General features: G+C 30.0%; 3 protein-coding genes across 3 annotated transcripts; 2 read left to right on the forward strand and 1 right to left on the reverse strand.

Moving 5' to 3' along the window:
* Nucleotides 1–1787: 1787 nt before the first annotated feature.
* LOC107634829 (nodulin-26-like) lies at nt 1788–5093 on the forward strand. The gene is made up of 5 exons (XM_016338242.3): nt 1788–1967; nt 2051–2275; nt 2943–3146; nt 4132–4193; nt 4701–5093. The coding sequence occupies exons 1-5, from the start codon at nt 1872–1874 to the stop codon at nt 4894–4896; spliced, it is 783 nt and encodes a 260-aa protein (XP_016193728.1). The 5' UTR covers nt 1788–1871; the 3' UTR covers nt 4897–5093.
* A 6895-nt stretch (nt 5094–11988) lies between these two features.
* Nucleotides 11989–13848, forward strand: LOC107632157 (nodulin-26). The gene is made up of 5 exons (XM_016335832.3): nt 11989–12376; nt 12450–12674; nt 12993–13190; nt 13401–13462; nt 13549–13848. Exons 1-5 carry the CDS (start codon nt 12251–12253, stop codon nt 13760–13762), a joined length of 825 nt encoding a protein of 274 aa, XP_016191318.1. The 5' UTR covers nt 11989–12250; the 3' UTR covers nt 13763–13848.
* A 903-nt stretch (nt 13849–14751) lies between these two features.
* Nucleotides 14752–17537, reverse strand: LOC107632156 (seipin-2-like). The gene is made up of 2 exons (XM_016335831.3): nt 16280–17537; nt 14752–15433 (listed from the first exon to the last, which is right to left on the reverse strand). Exons 1-2 carry the CDS (start codon nt 17363–17365, stop codon nt 14972–14974), a joined length of 1548 nt encoding a protein of 515 aa, XP_016191317.1. The 5' UTR covers nt 17366–17537; the 3' UTR covers nt 14752–14971.
* Nucleotides 17538–18278: the final 741 nt, after the last annotated feature.

The following is an 18278-nucleotide window of genomic DNA, read 5'->3' on the forward strand; positions in this document are numbered from 1 at the left end:
CAAAAATTTTTTGCGCTTAAAAATTAATAAATAAAAAAATTTTTCTTTCGGTTTCAAACCCTAAACCCTAAACCCTAAACCCTAAAGAAAAAGAAAACTCAACCGATAAAACTAACAAACACGAGGACCTATAAATATTATTGAATTAAATATCGAAACATCTTGCAAGTAGCCTCTCAGCCGGTTCTAATGCCATCCAAGTTAGGATCTCCGACCTTCTAATCTCATAAGCTCTTGACCACAACTAAAGACATAATCAGGCACAAATGCCATGTTTTAATGTATATTTACGGAAATGTTTGGTAACCAAAGAAAATCAGCCATAAGCAGGCATAATTTACCTTATTTAACATTTATTAATTGTTGCAACAATTAATTAATGCTAAATAAGGTAAGTTCTGACTTTTTTTTTGTCTACTTAGCATTACCCATACTTAAACTACAGGTCACGTGTATTTTATTCGGATAGTAATTATGTAGGTTAACAGTAAATGAACAAATTTGGCTCCTAAGCTTTTTTGAACATATGCACATTGTTAAGCCGGTTATTAATTAAATTTCTAAAACAATTGTTAAATTCAAAATACATACTGATATTGTACAATTTAATATACCTTACTGCTACGGACTATAGTAGTAAAGATTATTGCTAGGTTCATGAGAGTATATATGTGATGTAATGTTTATACGGTGGTGGCTAGGAGAAGTTGTGTGTTATCTTCTTGAATCGGTATATGTATTAAACACAAGACAAGTGATGTAGTCTTTATTGTTTGGAGTCTCATTATTTAAAATAGTATGTATACAATTTGTTTCTTTATGAACCCTGATCTCTTATGAAATATTTATCTATTCCAGTCATTTCCTACAATAAAGTCTAATAGCTTTCCGGTTTTCCTTTCTTCATTCCGTTCGTTTTTTGTTTCTTTCAAAATAATAACAATTTCGCACGTCTTGGATTTTCGTATCATCAATTCGTCATCGTATCATCATCAAGTCATCATATCATTTTATCATATTTTATAAAGTGAATTTTAATATGACTATATTATAGTAGTTAGAGTGGTTATGAAGTGTTATTAAAATTAAAATTACAATTTTTTTATATTTTAATAATTAAAAAACATTATTTTTGTTTTAATAATATTTTTTAAAATACCATAATAACTATAATGACGGTAAGATAGTCATATAATGACCCATTTTATAAATTTGTAGTGGCCTGAAGTAAGTTGTAGGTGGTAATATTTTGGGCCGGATATCCTGAAGAGCATTTATGATGGCGGTGGCTTGTTTGCAAGCTCATTTGTCTTCTCTACTCGTAAGCGCGCTAAACTGCCACCCTTGATTCAGGGGAAAAAAATCTCTAAAGAAAAGAATTTAATAAAATAATAAAGTAATAGATTAATTGCTGTTAAATTTATAACTTTTAGTAATATGACTTTTATACTGATAAATTTACACAAAATATGAATTGTACATTTTTTTTTTTACCAAAGATATGAGACTCGAACCCGCAACCTTTTAATTGAGTATGGAGAGACTATGCCATTTGAGCTATTACTCATTGACATATGAATTGTACATTTTATTAAAAGTTTTTATAAAAGTTTAATAACGTATTAAAATTGAAGTTTGAATATGAATGAGTAAAAACGATGATTATTATTAGCATGATATATATTCCATAAAGATAATTATTAATGGATCCTAGGTTTTATCTTCGAAATCAAAAGCAGTACGTAATTTAAGATTCGGGTGAGGTTATGGGAAAATTCCAAAGAGGTGTTTGTGGCATATAAAATGGAGGAGCGGCCTGCTAAAAATATGTTGAGAGACACACAATAAGTTAAATTAAAGAAGCATCAGATATGGGTGAGTATTCATCAAGAAGCGGTGATGTTGAGGAAGCAGCAGGAGGAGGTGGTACCTGCAAAACAAGCAAATATTTTCTTCTGTTTCAGAAGGTACTAGTAGGATATATATGATGTAGCTAATTAATTAAGATGGAATAATGTGAATGTGAATGTGAATGAAATGATGGGTGCAGATGGTGGCGGAGTTGGTGGGGACCTATTTCTTGATATTTACAGGGTGCGCAGCGATTGCGGTGAACAACGACTACGGGAAGCAAATAACGCTTCTTGGAATTGCAACTGTTTGGGGATTGGTTGTCATGGTCATCGTTTACTCCGTTGGTCATGTCTCTGGGGCCCATCTCAACCCTGCTGTAACTATTGCTTTTGCCTCCATCACAAAGTTTCCACTCACTCAGGTAAACCTTCAACTTTCCAATTTTTCCATTAACGTCGACTTCCATTACCAGTTCAATCCCCACCTTTTCAATGTGTTTATAGTCTTTGCCAACAATATTATGAAATGTGAGGATAGGTAAGGTATAAACACGTTTTCTGTTAATTAATTTATTGAAAAATGTTATAGAATCATTAAAATTTATTATCTTTTATTATTAGTTAGTTATTAATGTGTAAGAATATGAGATAAAGTATGTAACAATGTCACATGACCAAAAAATATTATTTTTTGTCATTATTTGATCTGCTATAATTTATACTTATATTTATAAACGTTTGTACAAATATATAATTCTTATTTATATTTACTAAAGTTTTGTAGATATAAATCAATATAGTTTGTATTTATGTCTTTTTGTTTGTATATATAAATTAATAAAATTTATTTATTAAAGATGATTTAATATTTGTGCTAATTAAAATGATGATAAAAAAATACAAAAAATTATTAATCCTCAATAATTTTTTATAAAATATGTTATTAGATTATTAGACTAAAAAAAACTAAACTAAGAAAATTAAAATGATGGTTAAATAACGATAAAAAAATAATAAATTCTAATATTTTTTTAATATTTTTATTTATTAAATATGTACATTAAATTATTATATTATTATTGGGCATAGGTACCGGCTTATATAGCAGCTGAATTGCTTGGAGCGATCCTAGCAAGCGGAACAGTGAGACTAGTATTTAGTGGGAAGCATCTTGAAGTTCAGTTCACAGGAACGTTGCCGAGTGGCTCAAACATCCAATCCTTCGTCATTGAATTCATTCTCACTTTTTTCCTTATGTTTGTCATTTGCGCCGTTGCTACCGATAGCAGAGCGGTAAGCTAACTGAACCAATGCTTTCATTTTCATATATTTTATGCTTCTCCCACTACTGTTTCTGTACTCATTACGTTGACAATTATATGATAATCCTTTTTCCGAATTTTCAACATGCCTAACTGCCTAGATTTTAACTACAATAACCACCATTAACCACTCATCACGCGCGCTTTGTTTTAGCCAAACTTGAAGAAAAACTACTCATTATTATAATACTTTTAGTTCCCTAGTTGTTCTCTATAATATGACTAATGAGTTATAACTCAAATGGCATAGTCTCCTCATACTCATTTAAGAGGTTGCGGGTTCGAGTCTCCTAAAAAAAAAGAATTTTATGTTATTTTATAATTATATATTTATATTTTTGGAATAAAAATAAGAATAATTGAATCAAGTATTTTTAATGATATAATTAAAAATTTATAGAAAGTTTAATTTTATCATATTGAATATATGAGGGTTAGTTCTTTCTTTCTGGTAGGCCATTTTATTTTGATATAAAGTTTTTGTTTTTTAAATTTAATATTCATATATGATATGTTTTAGCCAATTGCTGTCGGCGGCGAATCTCTTTGCCGGAATTTTTTTTTTTCTTTATCTTATCTTTATTACCTCGTTACATATTAATAAAAATAATGGGACCTAAATTGACTAATTGTCTATGCATGCATGTTTTTATCCCTTTGCATGATGACGTGCAAGTGCGCAAGAGTTGGTTGACGTTTTCATCGCACAAGCCACAAGGCACACACCGCTCGTGCCAGTCAATACTCATATAACATGCATGCATGCGTGTTCATATTAGAGTTGTTTCTATATATAATATTGTTGTTAAATAAAAACTCATGCACAAGTATCATCATATGAAATTAATAATTAAAAATTATTATATAATAATTTAATCAATTATATGTAAGTCTTTACTATATTCTTAAACGTATCTAGTAATTTTATTTTTAAATATATATAATTGTATGTGCAGGTTGGTACCTTGGCTGGAGTTGCAATCGGGTCTACCATACTAATTAATGTGCTGATTGCAGCGTATTAATCTATCCCAAACCTATTAAATTACTTGTAGCATTGTGATGATTGAAGTTTAATTAGGTGTAGCATTATTCAGTTTTTATGTTGAATTTGGTAAAATTTTGACATTTCAAAAATCATAGCGAAAATATTTAGATTCAATTTCGTAAAATTTTAATTTTTAAAAAATTAAAATTAATTTTTTAAAAATAAGTTGTAAAAATAATTTTTAGTAAATTAAAATAAAAATAATTTAATAAGTACAAATAATAAAAATTTATTCGATATTTTTTTATAAATTAAAATAATTTTAATAGATATTAATATAATATCTATTAATTAACATGACAAAAAATAATCTATAAAGAATAAAAAATATAAATATTAATTAATATATAAGATTATATTAGATTATTTAACTTTAAAAAATATAAATAAATTTTACAAAATATTTTTATAGATGATTTTAAAGACATATTGATGATAGTGTGTATATATATATATATATATAAAATGAATGAACAGGCAAGTGTCAGGAGCATCAATGAACCCAGCAAGGAGTCTAGGACCTGCATTTGTGCACCATGAATACAGAGGAATATGGATATACTTGTTGTCACCCACCATTGGAGCTGTGGCGGGTGCATGGGTCTACAACATACTTAGGGAGAAGAAGGAGAAGCCCATCATTCACCTCACCAAGAATGCCTCTTTCAACTGAATCATCATCATGCTTGCATGCATGGTATCGCAACATATTTTCATAATAATAATTGCCCATCAAATTAATAATTACTTGCGCTTCTCTTATCTCAATTGGAGAGGCTTGATCATCATTATTGTATCCATCAAAGGAGTGATAAAGAAATGGAATGGAGAAGTGCCTGCCTTCCTTAGTTAATAATACAAATGAAAGTTTGTCCCTCCTCCTTTTAAATTTACGCTAGAAATTCACGTGCAAATATTAAATTTCCTATGTTAATTTAGTCAAATTTATTAAATTATTTAATAATTTTTAAATATTCATTTTATATAAAGAAAATTGTATAAGAATATTCACCTAAATTTATCCTACATAAAACTTGGCTTCTTTTCTTATTCAAATGAATTTATACTTTAGACGCTAGATTAATTAGCACAAAAAAGTTGTTTGCATTAAATGGCGTCTTCTTCTCTCATATAGTTTGAAGCAACTTCCATAATACATGACACCGTAGTCCGTATACTAATAGTGTACTGAATTCATCTAACCGATTGAAACTGCTGGAGAAAGAATTTTTTTTTTTTTAAATTAGATTAGGTGTATATTAAAAGAAAGAGAAGTGTTAAGGGCCAGCAATTTTTGTAATTTGTAGTTATCAAATAACCATTAATGATTATTTTAATGGTGTGAGATTTCATCCAATGACTTACTTTTTTTTGTAATGGTTACTGACCAGAATTTTAAAAAGTTATTGGGATCTTAAACTTTTTCAAAGTAATTATTAATATAATATATTAAAATATAAAATATATATTAAAAATAAATTAAATAATATATGTATTTATATATAAATATATAATAATTAATTTTAGTATACATATAATATTTTATTAATAATTTATCACCCTATATTTCTCGTTTATGCAGAAAAAACTTTTCTTATGTTGTTGCGTCCTCGTTAAACTTCAATGAAAGGGTGCTAATTAAATCGAATTATTGATGGTGAAAAGACGATGGAGATGACGCTGTTCCAACCTTCTCATTCTGGTTACAGTTTCAAATTTCATAATGCTGTTTGGTTAGTGTCTTTAAGATATATTGATACATATGCAAATATACAAAAATATATAAATATAAAGATATATATACAATTTTATAATGTGTTTGATAATAATGTATAAGACACATATATATATATATATATATATATAAAGGAATTTATTTATGTAAAGACGTCTAAAACATCTTTTTTTTAAGGTGTTTTCTAATAATTAAAATTTAACACGTATAATTGATTAATCATATTAATTTTTGTCAAAATTAGGCCAGATAAATTAATTTGACCGAAAAAATAGTGAACCAAATTTTGAACTGGTCTAAATTAATATTATTTTTTTTATATATATTAATTTTGAAAATTCTAAATTCTAGCCCATTTTTCTCCTGTCACAGGGTTAGGATTTAGAATTTAAAAAAATATATATATATATATATATAATAGAGGTATTTTAGTTATTTTTTATAATAGAGATATTATAGTCAATTTTTATAAAAAAATATTAATTTAGATCGATTCAAAATTAATTTATTAGTTTTTCGGCTTAACTGATTTGTCCTGTCTAATTTTAATAACATAATTTAATCGGTTATATGTGTTAAATTTTAATTATTTAAAAATATCTTAAAAAAAGACGTTTTTGATATCTTTATCCGAATAACTCTCATATATAAATCAAATGTTAATTTATTTTTTTGTGTCTTGTGTATTATATCTTATACATTGTATTTTTAAGAAAAAACACTAAATATATATTTTTTTGTGTATTTATGTACCATGTGTCTATTCAAATTTATATTTCAACAAATAAATAATGAATGTATACTATTGTGTCTAATAATTAGTGTTCATGTGTCAATAAATAAATATAACCTAAATGTTGTGTCAATAATAGATAGCAGTCAATCACTTTTATTTTATTTTATTTTTTTTAATTTTCAGAATTTATACTTTTTATTTTTATTTAAGAGATCAACATATCTACTATTTTAATCTAACTACTTCGCATTAGTTACAATGTGAAACTTTGAATGTAATCAAAATAAAAAAAAATCAAATGAAATAAAACCAAAATAAACCTAAGGTGCTTGATCTATTACTTTCTAGAAAAAGAATAAACATACTCCCTCAGTTCACATTAGCTTTTTTGTTTTTCACAATCACTTTTTGATTTTGATGTAATTAATGTTTATTTAATAATTTTGGACTCAAGCAAATTGTCAATTAAAAGAATTAGTATTTTACAAAACTCAATTCATTATTGAATACACTTTAGGTCTTTAGGATTATTTAAGGCTTAGGCTTTACAAATTTGAATATTAAAAATACACAAAAAGGTATCCACATTAAAACTAATAAAAACGAAATAAAAGTAAAACATGCATGTCAGCGTCCTCATACTATTCTAATAACCGTTGAGAATCTTATTACATTCTATTTATATATATATAAGTTTTGACTCCTTCAAAGAAATGAAATTATTCAACATGGAATCAATCCGTCCTTCATGCATTTAATTTATTTATAGAATAATAATTGCTCCATACTCTATTCAACAGCTATATTTATTAGTTCAACCATAATAAAATAAGTAAATACCAAAAATAAGATATTAAATTAATTATTTATACAAAATAATATATATTTTAAATATAAAATATATATTAAAAATATATAAAATAAATATACGTAGATATATAATGTTTAATAAATTTGATTTTTATAAACTAACTATTTTAAACAGTTATGTTACTACATTAAGTAATTAATTTTTAAATTTATTATTTAAAAAATAAAAAAATATTAAATAGTTAAACAATTTTTTAATTAAATCCAACCAAATCATCCTATGCTTCTTTTTCTTTGCATGTATGTGCGTTTCTTTTTCTTTTTCTCTCGTTTGATTTCTTCTTTTTCTTAATGATTTTTTTTTCTTTTTCTTCTTTTTTTTCTTATTTGATTTTTTCTTCTTTTCTCCTCTTCTTCCACCTTAATCGTCATTATTATCATTATCGTCGTCGTCATCATCATTATCATCATCATTCTCTTCTTTCTCTTGTATATATGTTTAACAATATTACTGAGCACAAAAAATTTTAGTACATAACACAAAAATTTTTAAAAGATAACATGTCTAAAACATTAACTTATTCACTTCTTCTCCTATATATGATCACTATCAAAACTATTATGTACAGATATTTATGAAAGATCACATGTTTTGATCACATACCCAAGATATTGACTTATCTACTGACAAAACTATTAAATACAAAAATTTTGGAGTATGTCACAGAAAGTTTGGTACACAACATAAAAATTTTAGCATACAATATAAATTTTTGAAAGATCACATATTAAAATATTGACTCATCCAATAACAAAATACATTAAAAACGAAAATTTATATATTATATCGATAAATTTTTGTGCTATGTACAAAATTTTTTATACTATATCGATAAATTTTTGTATTATGTGTAAAAATTTATGTATTATATATAAAAAAATTTTATACTATATCAATAAGAAAAACTCTAAGTATGTAATGCAACAGTACGTTAGCTTTTGCTGAACTTTATACTAAGTTAGATTTAATTACATAAATATTTATATTTATAGTATCACCATTAGAAATAGTTGCAATTAGACTTTAGTTAAGTGATAATATATAATGCCTTTTAATATGTTATATTAAATTTTTGAACCCTAAAAAGCTAAATTTTTCACTTTGTTCGCACTTACTCTCTTCTCCAATCTCTTTTCGGTCTTTGCGTTTTGCCGTTCATCTCTCGCTGCTGTCTCGCCGTTTCTCAAACCGTTTGTCATTGTCTCCCTCTCCACCATTCTCTGACTTCCACTCTCTCATTCTACTCTGTATTGACTCTGTTCTGCATCAAAGCATATGAACTCGTGGAGCCTCAGCCATTCGCCATGCTGCCATCGCTCGTTGTATTCTCTTTCGGTCGTTGCGCTTCCGCAATTCGTTCTGTCAGTCCGTCGCTTATCTTTCTGCACAGCACAGCAACCTTGGTTCTTCAGTGTCAGCTGAGCCGACTCTATTCAGTCATTTAGATTTAGGTATGTTTAAAAAAAATAGTTATTAAATTGATGTGTTTTGTAAGGAAAAGTACATGAAACTAAAACGTGACCAGCCAAAAAGTAAACAAAACCGTTTAATTAAAATCACTTTTTGAATAATATGTTTGAAAACTGCTTCTGAGATCACGGAGCACAAACCAAAATCCGTTTTTTTATGGAATCCAAACACATTTTAGCTAATTTTTTGCTGATATGTTTTTGGTTCCCTAGTTGTTCTCATTTTGTAATTGTTATTTATTAGTGTGAATTTAGTCTGTTTTAAATTACTGTATTTTAATTTATAATTTGTAATTGTTATTTGTTAGTGTTAGTTATTAGTTGTTATTAAATCTAAATGTCTAAAATTTTAAAATATGAATTTATTAACTTTGTTAATTCATATTTCATAATTTCTAATCATTATTTAAAGATGGATAAGAATAAGTGTATAATTTTACTAAATTAATTATTTAGTTTAATTTACTTTCCGAGGAATTGGCATTGACTAAGCTGACTCCAAGCTGTCCCGAAATCAATGCTCCTCAAGATGCAAGGAATTAACCAATTAATCAAAGAGATTCTCAATTTTATAACAGGTGCATTGCATTGCATATTTGCATGTATTTAACTATATTATGATGATATACCTTGGGTTGTTAAGATTAGAATCGAATTGTGAAAGTTTAAGATGGTTACATTAACATTGAAATGGTTAAAGGTTGCGAGAATATGCAAACTAAATAATCCTCCCTACTAAAAATAGAATAACCAAGAATGTTTAAAAGCTTTCTAATGTTGAGCAGTGAATTTATCATAAAATCTTAATTGATTCCCTTGTTTTCTTCCTTTAAACAAGAATATTTTCTTACTTTACAATTGCTTTGGATCTCTAATTCTCTCTTAAGCAGTTGTGATTAATCATTGTACTCTGGTGCTTCCAGGAAGGTATCAACCCATTTACTCTCTGCATTTGCATCCATTCATATTATCTTAGACAAATCTAAAAGCTCATGTTTGAAGAATCTGATATAACATGTTAGAAATGATTATTGCAGGAAGCAGGAATTGTGAACATATTGAAGATTATATAAGTGGAGCATTATTGATTTAGTTTATTAGAATATTTAATTGTTGTTTTATTGTTTTTGTTTTTTCGATTGTGTTATATGAAGTTTTAGTTGTGTGATTGTGTGTTTTATGTTGAACTAGATGCATATTTGTGAAAGATTTAAATGTGTATTTTAGAGTATTTATTATAATTGTAGTATTATATTAATTTATTATGTATTTTGATGTTAAAATTGTTATATTTAAATGCCTATATTTGAGTAAATATATATATTATACAAGATATATATATTTTTTACAAAAAATTTATAACAAGTAAACTCGTATGAGTCTACAAGTCGAGTCTATGAGTCGAACTTAGATCAACTCCACGAATTTACCTAGACTCGCAAATTTTACAACCTTTTATATATATATTTGACCCCTTCAAAAAAATGAAATTATACAATCTGCAATAAATCCGTCCTTCATGCATTTAATTTATTTATAGAATAATAATAATTGCTCCACACCCTATTCAACAACTATTATTTATTAGTTCAACCATAATACAATAAGTAAATATAAAAAATAAGATATTAAATTAATTATTTATACAAAATAATATATATTTTAAATATAAAATATATAGACATAGATATATAATGTTTAATAAATTTGATTTTTATAAACTAATTATTTTAAACAATTATGTTATGTTACTACATGAAGTAATTAATTTTTAAATTTATTATTTAAAAAATAAAAAATATTAAATAGCGAAGTAATTTTTTAACTAAGTCTAATTAAGTCATTCTATGCTTCTTTTTCTTCTTATGTATGTGCATTTTTTTTTCTTATTTGATTTCTTTTCTTTTTTAATTATTTTTTCTTCTCCTCCTCTTTTTTTTTTCATATTTGATTTTTTTTTTCTTTTTTCTTTTTCTTCCATCTTCATCGTCATCATTATTATTATCGTCATCGTCGTCATTATCATTTTCTTCTTTGTATTGTATATATGTTTAACAATACTACTAAGTACAAAAAAATTTAGTGCATAATACAAAATTTTTTAAAAGATAATATGTCTAAAACATTAACTTATCTACTTTTTCTCCTAAATATAATCATTAAAATTATTATGCACAGACATTTATGAATAATCACATGTCATGAATAATATTGGCTTATCTACTAACAAAATATAAATATTCAACAAAACTACTAAATACAGAAATATATTATAGAAAATTTGGTACATAACATACAAATTTTGGTACATAACATAAATTTTTTAAAGACTACATATTAAAACATTGACTTACCCAATAAATAAAATACAATAAGAGCGAAAATTTATATACTACATCGATAAATTTGTGTTATGTGCAAAAATTTTTATGCTATATCGATAAATTTTTGTTATATATAAAATTTTTTATATTATACCAATAAATTTATGTATTATATATAAAATTTTTTACATTATGTATTACTATATCAATAAAAAAAAACTCTAATACGTAATACAACAATACGTTAGTTTTTGCTGGAGTTTAATCTAAGTTAGATTTAATTATATAAATATTTATATTTATAGTATCACCATTAGAAATAATTGCAGTTAGACTTTAATTAAGTGATAATATATAATGCCTTTTAATATGCTATATTAAATTTCTGATACGTAAAATTGACTAATTGAGAGTCCAAACTGACAAAAGAAATAGAATGATAAACACGAATTTAATTGAAAGTATACGTGTACTTATTATTAACATTTTTATTACTAGTCATCAAAGAAAAAGGAGGAAAGTCGTATCCACTTTTATTTTGTACCGCTTTCCCGGGAACGAAAAGTCCATATAAGCTTTATCTACATTATTATTGTATTTTATTATTGATTCACCATTATTTTGGCTTTCGTAGTAGAAAATCAAAATCAAAATCCACCTACCGTGTCTATATCTCCATAGCTTCCAAATATGTAAACACTAAACAGATCACATCGCTCCAAAATAAACATTTTGGTTTTGTTCATCTATATTTGGATTATCTGATCTGAAAGCATCTCTATTCCAACTCCCTTGTTGAATTTCGGCACTTGCGTTGTGTGTGCGCTTTAATTTTCTCTCATAACCTAAAAACATTGTTGAAGCTTAATACAAGGATCAAAGGTGATTAATTATGGCTGCGAATCCATCGTCAGAAACAAATGGAAAGCATGAAGTGGTTATGAATATAGACAACAACAACAACGAAAACTCGTCATCATCACCACCCACCTCTCTCCCTGTCTCTTTGTTGCAGAAGGTATTACTTATTATTAATTCTGATCTTTCTTCACAACCTATCTGGCATAACGTAACATGAGATTTGAATACAGTTTGTGGCAGAAGTGGTTGGCACATATTTCTTGATATTTGCAGGGTGTGCTGCGGTGGTTGTGAACAAGAACAACGACAATGTCGTTACACTTCCGGGGATTTCTATTGTTTGGGGATTGGCCGTTATGGCACTCGTGTATTCCATCGGTCACATCTCTGGTGCCCACTTCAACCCTGCTGTTACCATCGCTTTTGCTTCTACTAGAAGGTTCCCCTTCAAGCAGGTTAGAATATTAGTGATAAAGACAAAAAGTTAAACAGGAATTACTACGAGGAGTGCTAGGGTGACAGCAGATTTTGTAAGTTGTAGCCATCAATAGTGTATTTAATGGTGTGAGATTTCATCTAATGGTGAAAAATCACTCATTTTTCTTTTACTGGCTAAGTGCTGGCCAGATTTTAATAAATCTGCTGGCTCCCTAGACTTTTCCAATTACTATTAGAGAGTCAAACAAACAGGTTTATCTCACACTAGGGCATTAATTACCAAAACCATGTGACACATGTAGGTATAAATTCATGGCTCCACATTAATGTTGTAGGTACCGGTCTATGTAGCAGCTCAGGTTGTTGGATCTACACTTGCAAGTGGAACCCTGAGATTATTATTCGATGGGAAGCAAAACCAATTCGCAGGAACACTCCCAGCTGGCTCTGATCTACAAGCATTTGTCATCGAATTCATCATCACTTTTTATCTTATGTTCGTCATATCCGGGGTCGCAACCGATAGCAGAGCGGTAACATCTAATTTTCTTTCTTGCTTGCAATGTTTTCTCTTAAATTTTTTATTATTAGGTAATCAATTCAGTAGACTCTGATTCTTACTAGGGCATAAAAAATGGTACATGATTTGACGAATAGTTGTTATTACATGACACGGCAGTTGTGAGACTGAGAGCGCATTGGACGGCTTATTATTTATTGTAATTTAATTTTGGATGATGTAGGTAGGTGAGTTGGCTGGGCTTGCAGTTGGCTCCACGGTGTTGCTGAATGTGATGTTTGCAGGGTACGGTAATGGTATTATTACAACATTAATTTATGATGATATTTTGGAAGGAAATAAATAATAGAGTAATATGGTGTGAGTGACAGGGCAATAACAGGGGCATCAATGAACCCAGCAAGGAGCATAGGGCCAGCAATAGTGCACAATCAATACAAAGGGATATGGATATACTTGGTAGCTCCAGTTTTGGGGGCTGTTGCTGGTACTTGGGTTTATAACGCTCTCAGGCACACCGCCAACCCCCCTTCTCGTGTTATTAAAAACACCGCTTCTTTCGTCAAAAGACAAGCTAGTCTTTAGAGTTTAGACTCATGCCCAAATTGTATTACTATATCAATTCTCAACATAATGTTATAAATTATCAAGTCTAATTTGGTATGATTTCAGTTGGGTTAGTTGTGTTAATATTTTCCAAGCAAAGAGGAAAAGTTGGGTGTGTGTTTGCAAGTCTTGAATTGGCTCTGTAAAATCGTCGTGGTGGGGGTGTGTGTCTCCAAATACGCAGAAATAAAAAACTTGGGTCAAGAAACAACAACTGAAATGGAAGACTAACTCATCATGCAAAAACCAAAATTTCAACAAGTTTCGTTATAGGACAACTTTTACATGTTGAAATGAAGAGACAATCATTTATGTTTGAGATTAGTTAGTTGAACTTGACAGGTAATAATAATAATAACTTAATAAGTGCTCCACATTCCACAATAGTAGTAACTTATTTTATTTTATGCCTCTCAGATGCTGTCTTGCTCTTTGAAAAATGAAAAATTAGAGTGTGTAGGGACCCAAATCTATTACTACTAGTACGCATGCATTTAAGGGATGATTGAAATTGAAAAGTAAAACAAGCGATAACTGAGTCAACTCTGAAGCAGATAAGATCAGAGTTATGGAATATGGGCTGCATCAAAAGATTGTCTGATTCACATGCATGATGCATCAACCCGGAAACCACCAATGTTTCCTGGTGTTTTCATTCTCATTAAAAACCCGTGAATGTGATCATCAAAATTTAAACACGACTTGTTGCAGTCATCAACTCTGCCTCTTCTTTTAAATAAAGAATGAGAATATGAACATTCATCAATGCTCTTCTCAATTCATTTCAGTTAGTAGTATTTGATTCATCAAATATCAAAGAAGAATTGAATTAGGGTTCTCAAGGCCCACTGGCTTCACTTGGGTTTTCCTGGCACTAGGCTTTAGTTAAGCCTACATTCCATTTCAAAAGCCATTTCTACAATCAACTAATGACAGGGACAAAAAAAAATGGAAAAACACGAATCAACTGTAACTGTCTGAATTCTTAGATTGTACTCGTAACATTCTTTGATTGAAGAGTACTCTCTATATTTTATTATAAATTACATAATGTAATGTGAAATAAAACATGTATACACTGCTGATAGGAAAGGAAAATTAGGAAGAAAAAATGAATTCAACATGTCAGAACATGCTAGCTTTACACTGTTAGGAGAAAAAAAAATGGAGGGTGAAGAATGTTTTACTTTATTTACCATTACGAGGAGCAGGACCTCTCCTTTGCCTGGATCTTGGAATAATGAAAGGCCAACAACACACTAGGAGAAACAGAAACTGCACAAAGAATGTTGTCATTGCAATCCATATGAATAAGCTTATCTTCCAATTCCATATGATCCTCTTGTAAAATGGGAGTTGTGCCTCAATTACCACAGATGAATCATATATTTGAGGAAGGCCAGCACCATGTATATACTCTGATCGTGGCTCAAGGGTAACTCTTAAGCACGAAGTAGGTTCCTCCCTTTCAACAAAACCGCTTATCTTCACGTCCAGAGTCTGTGTTTCTGATGCATAACCAGTAAGAAGAGGAACAATATTGACTAGAGTCGTCATTAGCCGGATAGGTTCACTTCTAAATTTTAACATGCAAGGTTGGCTCAAACTTGCAATTGTTTTACCACTATATGTTAGAAAGTCTGTTCTGATCTGCAAAATAAGACCAAAATGAAAGTCCTGAAAAAGTAAGCAAGATAATAATAATAATATTATAGCAATGCTACATGGCCAGCAATAATACGTGAGCAGTATTTGTCATCGTCAAGGTTCTAATTCTTCAAGTGCCGGGATACTAGAAGGAAATGGCAATTTTAACTGAATGCACCTTCATATGCTTGAAGAAACTATGAAGAAACACCAATACAATTATAATATATTCTTGAACTTTGACTAGTAGATCTTAAGCTGTTTTCAAGTCTCTTGATCAACATGGTGATAAATAAATATAACAGATACAAACATTTCAGCCAAACGTTTTGGCTGTCGTGCAAAGGCCAACCAAATGCCTGCCTCTTAAGTCTTAAGGGGAATGGATCCTCTCCCATGAAAATAAATTTCACTTGATCTTTTCATGTGTTTATTTTTACCATCGATTGAGAAGGTGGAGCCAAGCATGAGGCTCAATGAGAGAAGGTCGTGAAATTCTCACATGAAAATATCCATATAGTATCTTAATAACACAACCTTGACACAAAAGTGGACTTGCCAATTACGGAAAAAGAGCAGTGCTAATAAATCTATTGTTACCTACCAAAATTTTACAAAGACAAGGGCACTAAATTAAGACAGCATGAAGTTGCATCTAAGCACACATAGCTACATTCAAAAGTGGATGCTAGAGGTCCCAGATTAGGTTATTGATATTCACCATCAGAGGATCCCAATACTAACTAACGTAAGAACCATATGCATTTAAATTAAGTGAAGATGCAGAACTAGCAAATCTTCACAACAGCAAAGTTTGCTTACAATGAAATGAATCAGATAAATAGGTACCTGAAATACCCCAAGATTTCTATTGTAACCTGATTCGGGCACTTCCAATGAAACAGTAACCTGCACATTCTGTTTAGGAGGTAACACCCTTTGACCCACCCACTTACTAGCTGCAATTTCCTTCACTGAATCATGGCCACCAACAACACCAGCACACGATATTAGAGGCACATATGCCACAGGACTCTGCTTGGTGTAGTCAAAGTTGAAACCTTTTATCAATTGGGTTGGCTTCTGCGCTAACCCGCTGACCACAAACCCACTAAAAACAAGTGAGGAAACAGCAAGAGCAAACAGAACGCAACACACGACCATAGACCACAAGAACCCCCATCCACACCTAAACGCAACGTTCCAGAATGCTTTCTGATCCTTAAAAATTACCCGAGCTGGAATACCAACGAACCCAAAGGCACAACCCAAAACCTGAGTCGAAAAACGAATACCCTTTCTCCATGTTCCGAAAGGGTCCACGATGAACATGCAAGTGTGGACAGTGAGCCACAATGGAAACTTTATTAACCAAATCAAGATTTTGATTTGAAACAAAATTGCCCTAATTACAAATCCCGTTGCATACTCTAGCGTATTCGACGGAGGAGAATCGACGAGCCTCGGCACCTCAGAGGAGTCAGCGGAATCAGCAAGAACATCGTCTTTTGCAGATACAGCTGTGGTTAACGTCGATTCCTCGCCTTTCTCTTTGGTCACAATACTCGCAGATGGAAAAGGAGGAACCTTTTTCTCTTGAATCGAATTAGGTTTCGCGGGAATCTCCTCAAATTCGGAGGCCTTGATTTCCTTCAATTTTAGGAGGTTCCGATGATGCTTTTGGGAGCTCTTTCTGGCGTCGTCGTCATCGATGATTTCACTCCGGGAAGCGGTGTCCGTAGATTCCGTAAAGAGAGATGGGGGGCAAACGGAGCGGCGGCGTAGCTTGGCGGAGGGAGGACTATAAAGAGGGAGCGGGGGCGGTTGAGGATCGCAGAGAGCGGGAGCAGAGGCGGAGAAAGGTTCCGGTGAGTCATTGGCGTGGCCGTCGGAGCAATTGAGGGTGTCTGAATAAACGTCGTCGTTGGGGTCCATTGAAATGCGATTGCGAATGTGGAGGCAAAGTTAGTTGGTTAGGAAGTTATTCGTTATTTCCGGTTGGTTATTCTCAATTCGGCTCTGCCTCCCATTTTCAAGCAACAACGGATAATTTGCCTTTCATAATTTTCAAAAAATTGAGTGAACTACTACTTGTTTATTTCTACTCACAAATGTTCAAAACGTTCTTAAATTTATTTATGAAAAAACAAAATTAATTTTATTAATTTAATTTTGATGTATCGTGTGTAAAGTAGTTTTATAAGTATAACTAATTACGTAATACACATTAATAAAAATAATTACTTTTTACATTGATCCCATGAATGGTCATTTAAACGAATGGATATAATAGTCACAAAAAAAAACGAATGAATATAATTGTACCACTATATAAAATATTTTACACTATTAGTATATTAAAATTATACTCTTAATTTTATACTCATAAAAAATAGAATTCGATTGACAAAACTATTTTAATATTAAAAAATTACAAAAATACTATTTGTATACCAGTTTCAACCACCAATTTCAACCACGATATACAAATACGATAAAATACCATATACATATACGGTGTTACAAAAATAACCACAATACATCTACGCGCCAAAAAAGAATCATGATGCGCATCGCCATTGCTCCGCAGTTTATTCTCTTCTCCGTATCGTTTACTCTCCTCTTCTTTGTGCCGTTCATCTCCTCTTCTCAGCACCGTTTTCTCTTCTCTTCTCAGTGCGCTTCACTCTGCTCTTCTCCTCTTTTCGGCACGCTTCATTCTCCTCTTCTAATCAAAGGTGAATTTTTCATATCAATCAATGCATTACGTTGATTTATTTTAGTTCTTCTTATTTTAGGGTTTTAATTTTATTTTTATTGACCAAAATTAGAAAATTTATTGTTTATT

Source organism: Arachis ipaensis, chromosome B10 (genome assembly GCF_059453495.1).
Source record: "Arachis ipaensis isolate K30076 ecotype BB chromosome B10, ASM5945349v1, whole genome shotgun sequence".
Taxonomy (NCBI): domain Eukaryota; kingdom Viridiplantae; phylum Streptophyta; class Magnoliopsida; order Fabales; family Fabaceae; genus Arachis; species Arachis ipaensis.